Genomic DNA, 7332 nt, shown 5'->3' with positions numbered 1-7332 from the left:
CTGACCTATTAGATGCCTGAGCAGAAATGTGTCACAAGGAGAGTGCCAAGGCTTGTCAAGTGACCCAAGCCATCTTCAGTGCTGATATAACTAGAAGGAGTGTCATCGCCCAGAAAGCTGGGTACAACACCTACAGAGACAAAGAGCGCAAGTGTGTTACATTTTAAAGAAACTGTGTATTTGCTCCACCTGTTGCCACTAACTAAGCTTGGGCTTTCATTAAAAGACTGTAACTATAAGCTTTTTGTCCCAAGTGAGACTGTAACCGTTAAGCTAGTTGCCTCTTTTAGGCATTTTGTAACCCTCAAACCAGCTGCCTCTTGTAAGCACTTTGGAATTATCAAGCTCACTGCCTCATATGAGAACTGTTGCTCCTGCTACATCTGTACCTGTTTCCTACTGCTGTCCTTTAACGGGAAGCTGTGTACACTTCTCACTGGCCAAAGAGAATCCCATACTGACCCCCTTATGTGCAGCATCCACAAGAGGGAGCTTTACTGCATACTATTTTAATATTGAGTTCAAAGTATAGTCTGTATGCAGTAAGTGCCAAATCTCCCTCTAGTGGTGGCTGCAGCAGGCAGAACTATATTATTTACCTCTATACCTTTTGTAGGGAATTTTTGACAATAACTTGTCATGTGGCCTTGAGTATCAATTACAGCTTGACACTGACGTCTCATGCTGTTCACAAGTTGACTTATTATATGCTGAGGCATGGAATCCCACTCTTCTTGAAGGGCGGCCCTCAGGTCATTGAAGTTATGGGGTACAGAGTTAAGAGCCCCTACACGGGGACTCAGCTGATCACATAGGTTTTTAATGGGATTCAGGTATAGAAAAAGTGCAGGCCAATCCATTTGAGGTCCCCCAGTCTCCATCAGCCATGTTGTGACCTCGATGAGTTGGCGCATTGTCGTCCATGAAGATAAAATTAGGCCTGTGTTGTTCATGCAAAGGCACAATGACTGGATTAATGATGTTATTCAAGTAGTATTGGCTTGTCACTGTACCATTCACATAGTGTATGGCAGTTCTGTATTAACTAGACACCCCTGCCCACCCTGTAACACCACCACAACCAAAGGCTCGTCTGGTGCCAACAGTGGCTGATGCATAGCGCTCTCCTTGACATCTCCAACATTGTTGGTGGCTATCATTTCTGCTCTATGTGAATTGACTTTCATCAGTGAACAGCACTGAGGCCCACTGGTCCCTCGTTCAGCATAGATGCTCCCTGGCCCATGCAAGACGATGACGCCTGTGTCTGGTGGTGTGGTCAGGTACCCTTGCAGGTCGTCAAGCATGCAGACCACACTGATATAAACAGTTTTGAATGGTCTGACGTGACACTTGGGTGCCTCTTACCTCCCTTTATTGTGCCTGGAGTTGTGTGGCATTCATGATCTGGTTCCGCAGGGCATTGTTCACAATGAAGCAGCCATCAGTGTGGGATGTGGCCAAAGGGCGTCCACTTCTATGCCTTTCTGTGACTCTTCCAGTCTCTCCTGCAACCTGCTGATGACTCTCTGTCACACTCCAAGCTCAGTGGCCGCTTCCATCTGAGAACATCATGCTTGAAGCCTCACAATGGCCAGGTACAAATGTTGTCTTGGTCTCATGATGTCACAAGGCGAACAGCATGATGAGGAGGACTTTACAAATACCAATTCTAATTGAACCAGGAAATGTATTGGGCAATTCATGGATCAAACACCTGTTGTGAATTTTGTCGTTAAGCTCCTTGTTAGAGAACAGCAAGTTGTTCAAAAAGTACTGAATCATTTAACAGTTGGACATGTGCATTCAAATGTTTACAGAAGGTCACATGAATTTCACATTTAAAGGTTAGAGTGCATTTTAGGTTAATTCTTAAATTTCACCCACAAGCCAAATATCCCTAACTTTTTGTGAGTAGTATATGTATCAGATAAATAGAGCTCTAACATCTATAAAGAAGATACGTCATGATTTTATTCACAGAATTTTAGCATTAAAAGTTTGAGATTTCCTTTAAAATACATGAACAAACACACATGCACATCGAACATATCTTAGCACCGGGTCTATATCTCAACGGACTAAAAAAACAAAAACTGTTTCAACAATTTCAGTGCTGAATCAATTGGAAATCAAAGATAACCTATTAGATGTTTAAATGACCATAGATTGGATTAAAGCTGCCTATACTTACTTAATTTGTCTGACTAATTTAATCAGTTCCTATGAGGAGGTAAGTTCTAGACTTGACAGCGGCGAATCAATGGATGTCGTATATCTGGACTTCTCCAAAGCATTTGACACTGTACCACATAAAAGGTTAGTATATAAAATGAGAATGCTCGGACTGGGAGAAAACGTCTGTATGTGGGTAAGTAACTGGCTCAGTGATAGAAAACAGAGGGTGGTTATTAATGGTACACACTCAGATTGGGTCACGGTCACTAGTGGGGTACCTCAGGGGTCAGTATTGGGCCCTATTCTCTTCAATATATTTATTAATGATCTTGTAGAAGGCTTGCATAGTAAAGTATCAATTTTCGCAGATGACACTAAACTGTGTAAAGTAATTAACACTGAAGAGGACAGTATACTACTACAGAGGGATCTGGATAGATTGGAGGCTTGGGCAGATAAGTGGCAGATGATAAATGTAAAGTTATGCACATGGGAAGGAAAAATGCAAGTCACCCGTACATACTAAATGGTAAAACACTCGGTAACACTGACATGGAAAACGATCTAGGAATTTTAATAAAGAGCAAACTAAGCTGCAAAAACCAGTGTCAGGCAGCTGCTGCCAAGGCCAACAAGATAATGGGTTGCATCAGAAGGGGCATAGATGCCCGTGATGAGAACATAGTCCTACCACTTTACAAATCGCTAGTCAGACCACACATGGAGTACTGTGTACAGTTCTGGGCTCCTGTGAACAAGGCAGACATAGCAGAGCTGGAGAGGGTCCAGAGGAGGGCAACTAAAGTAATAACTGGAATGGGTGGACTACAGTACCCTGAAAGATTATCAAAATTAGGGTTATTAACTTTAGAAAAAAGACGACTGAGGGGAGATCTAATTACTATGTATAAATATATCAGGGGTCAGTACAGAGATCTCTCCCATCATCTATTTACCCAGGACTGTGACTGTGACGAGGGGACATCCTCTGCGTCTGGAGGAAAGAAGGTTTGTACACAAACATAGAAAAGGATTCTTTACGGTAAGAGCAGTGAGACTATGGAACTCTCTGCCTGAGGAGGTGGTGATGGTGAGTACAATAAAGGAATTCAAGAGGGGCCTGGATGTATTTCTGGAGTGTAATAATATTACAGGCTATAGCTACTAGAGAGGGGTCGTGATCCAGGGAGTTATTCTGATTGACTGATTGGAGTCGGGAAGGAATTTTTTATTCCCCTAAAGTGGGGAAAATTGGCTTCTACCTGACAGGTTTTTTTTTTTGCCTTCCTCTGGATCAACTTGCAGGATAACAGGCCGAACTGGATGGACAAATGTCTTTTTTCGGCCTTATGTACTATGTTACTATGTTACTATGTAAAAATTACTGCCGTTCGACAAGGACCTATACCCCCCTACAGATATATAGTTGGTTTGGCCCAGGGTTCATGCGTTTTCATTGGGGAGAAAGGAATAATCTGCCGCTAGATACCTGTGGTGGTGATTTATCTCCCTTGGGAACAAAGGGTCAGGCATGTTGAAATGCAATATGCCTGGTCCATTTTCCCCCTGACATCTGCTGTTGGCTAAGAGTTGGGGGACCCCCATACACGTTAGTTGGTTGGTCCCACTAAAATCATCTCATGTTTATGAACACCTGCAGTTCACTTGTGTGAAACTAAAAATTCACAACCCAAAGTTCAGTTTACACAATTATAACAGTGAGGGGTGAAATATATTAAAGGTGTGTCTTCAATTCTAATGGACAAAGTCAACATGAGTCAGCCTTTACCAAACAGAGATAGGGATTAATTGTGAAGAGAGTATTTATTGCAGGTATTTTGTATGAAGGTTACACCCTGTAGAATATTTATTTAATGAGAAATATTTGTCCTGAGCACAAAGCCACGATCTGTATATAAGCAGGAGCTCCGTCCCTTGTACTTCACTCTGCCTTTAGCAGCTGCCTGGAGAAGCCGAGAAGCTCAAATCCCATCCAAACATGAGTGACCTGGAAACCGCAATGGCTCTATTCATCGGTGTCTTTGACCATTTTGCCTGTAGTGAGGGCAAAAAAGACACTTTATCCAAAGGGGAATTTAAGGCTCTGCTGGAGAAGGAACTGCCTGGACTCATGAAGGTAAGATGATGCCTTACATACAGTAGAAGTATACAGCTATCACCCATTATTTATATTATACTATAGAAGAAAATAGGGAAACGCAAAAATAGCAATTCCATACTGACAGAATGTCTCCTGGCGGCTGCAGGATAGAAGGGCTGATGACTCAGGAAGGAACCCATCAACAGAATACAAATTGGAGTTTATAGCAGTCTATATACTATGACTGGCGGAGCATTCTACAACCTCATGTATAGGGTTCAGTATTAGGGTCGTATTACGTTTAAGCACCGTGCCGATCTATTATAAGTTACCTATAACCTGCTATATGCTGAAACTGCACCTCAGTGTCCAGCTGATGGAAACATAGTGCTTTGTAATAAATAAATAAAAAATTTGTACATTTTTGAATTTTAAAGCCACAGTTTGGAACCTTTTGCCATATAGCACTTTTCCCGTCACTTTTTGCATCCCTTAAAGGGATTATCCAATGAATACTGTAAAAAATAAAGATCGCACATAATCTAGTACAACCTCTTTATAATAAAGCTAGAACTAGTCCTGGACCTCACGTGGATCCAGAGATCTCCTGCTGTGTGCGATTTGCTTCTTTTCCCTTTGCTGGAAGGAAATGCAACAGAGAAGCCGTTACGTTGTTGCAAAAACTGCATGATTTTTATGCATTTTTTGCCACATCAAAAATGCAGCACCGCTGCAACGTATGGCAGCACCTTCATAGTGCTCCCAACCAACCGATGAAAGAGCAAATGTTCATTTGTCAGCTGATTTGCAGCTTTCATAGGAATAAAAGATGCAATTATCAGCAGCGCATCTCCCTGTGTAATCAGCCGCCAAAAAACATTGGAAATTATGGGAAAAGAACTGTTGCGTTGTAATCAGTCTTTTCAAACAAGTGCTGATCATAGATGCCAACTGTCCTGAATTTGGCAGAACTGTCCCTGATATTTAGAGACAGTCCTGGCAAATTCCCACAGTCCCGGGATAAAAATGGGTGAGATTAACGAAAACTTTGACCATTAGTGGGTGCTCCCAGGTGGGGCCGGTGTATTCCCGGGGGCGTGGCTTACATGTCCCGATATTACCAACAGAATGGTTGGTAAGTATGGCCGATTAATGTGTTTATAGCCGATTGGCGCTCGTCCTGTCCGGGCAGTCTAGGAGGACCCTCAGTGCCACCAGGCAGTAGTGCTAATCACTAAGCCTCAGAGCTTTCTACTAAACTAGAACAGTTCCCATAGAACAAGGAAACATTTCCCAAACCCCTTTCTTTTGTAAAGTTCTGATATGTTCCCTTCTTGGGGATCTGTTCCTGTTTTTAGTGGAAAAAACTGAGCAGAGAACAAGCTGGTCCAAGGCTACTGAGAACTGAGTCCTATAAAGGCAGCCTTTGTTTAGCAGCATTTCCTCAAATATATATAGATTGCAACTTTGCTGTAGAATTTCAAAAAAATGTTTATAATGGTATATATCTTTCAAATAGTTTTACCAGGCTCCTGATATTGATGACCTATTCTCAGGATAAGTTAATAATATATGATGGGTGGGGTCTGACACCCTGCACCTCCACCAATCAGCTGTTGCCTGCAGCCTCAGGTGCTGGAACTAGTGCTTGAATGGAGCAGGAAGTAGAGAGCTCCGTTCAAAGTGTAGTGGCCATGTCAGGTTACTGCAACCCATCTTCCATTGAAGTGAATGGTAACTGAGCTGCAGTAACCCAGCACGACCACTACACTTTGAACAGAGCTGTCTGTTTCCTGCAGGTCGTAAACATTTTGGTCCATACTGGCAGTTATAGTTGTTCATATTAGTCATATATGTTCAATTAAACCGGGCAATGGACAAAAACAAATTCTGGGACATTTTGTCCATGAACAATCTTTCTTTCAAAAGACCTTTCATCTAGGTATCAGACGAAAAGTTCAAACATGGCTGACTTCTTTCAGATAATGATGGTCTCACATCGGTCAATTAAAACAATAGTTCGTTGTTACATTTCACCAGATGATCATTTTGGTTGAAATTGTCAGTATATGGCTATCTTTGGAGTCTAATGCTGGTGGCATGTAGCGTAAGGAAAATTTTCTAAATTTTTAATTTTCTCATTTTGAGGTCTTTGTTATGTAAATGTCCATGTTTATCGGTTCCTTCTTGGCTATTTCAGTTATACAAAGAACCGAGGAGCTTCTTTGATTCTAATTCATTTTCTATATTTTTTGGTCTAGAATGCGAAAGGTAAAGACGAGTGTGGCCAGCTTCTAAAGGACCTGGATGAAAATAAAGACAATGAAGTGGATTTTAAGGAATTTTTAATATTTATTGCTGCGCTCACCTATCTGGGGCACGAAAGATTTCAACAAACGTGTAAAAAATAATTATTTCAATCAATCTGCCTTTGACAAATAAAGTTCAGTTTATTCTATTTTGTTTCTTTTTTGTTGTAGGGTTATGAACAGGTTGATATGGACATATATGATACATGGTGGTCTAGAATGGGTGTGGATTAAAGTGTATCTGTCTCCATGGTCAACTCTACTAAACCTAGAACTGACTATAATTATTTATATGCAAATGAGATGCTTGGGGCACTGAGGGGTTGGCCTAGCCCCTCGGAGGACCATTTCTTATTCTGCCTCTCCCCATTGCCACCCTCTCCTACCCTTTTAACAGAAACTTCCAAAGTGCCCGCCTCTTTAACAGTATGCTCTGCAGTGCCTGCTCCTTTAACAGTGACCTCCACAGTGCCTGCTCCTTTAACAGTGACCTCCACAGTGCCCGCCCCTTTAACAGTGAACTCGACAGCGCCCGTCCGTTTAATAGTGGCCTCTGCCCTCCATGCATGTAGCAGTGTAGTTGTGCCGTCATAAGTCATATTACTGAATATTTAAGGACCTGCGAACTGCTAAAACCTGTGATCTGTTGTTATGGTAACCTGGAGTAGGAGCTGCGAGATTCTATTGGCTAATAAGAGACATGTGACTGTGTAAATGGCAGTTCAAATTTAAGTGAAAGGCTTG

At 41.9% G+C, this 7332-nt stretch overlaps 1 protein-coding gene across 1 annotated transcript; it reads left to right on the top strand.

Annotated features, from left to right (window-relative positions):
- Positions 1 to 4080: 4080 nt before the first annotated feature.
- Positions 4081 to 6737, top strand: LOC122928632 (protein S100-P-like). Its single transcript, XM_044281696.1, has 2 exons — positions 4081 to 4315; positions 6541 to 6737. Exons 1-2 carry the CDS (start codon positions 4178 to 4180, stop codon positions 6688 to 6690), a joined length of 288 nt encoding a protein of 95 aa, XP_044137631.1. The 5' UTR covers positions 4081 to 4177; the 3' UTR covers positions 6691 to 6737.
- Positions 6738 to 7332: the final 595 nt, after the last annotated feature.

This window comes from Bufo gargarizans, chromosome 1 (assembly GCF_014858855.1).
Source record: "Bufo gargarizans isolate SCDJY-AF-19 chromosome 1, ASM1485885v1, whole genome shotgun sequence".
Lineage (NCBI taxonomy): Eukaryota > Metazoa > Chordata > Amphibia > Anura > Bufonidae > Bufo > Bufo gargarizans.
Note: the sequence above shows the minus strand (reverse complement) of the source record. Positions and strands in the feature narration are given on the sequence as shown.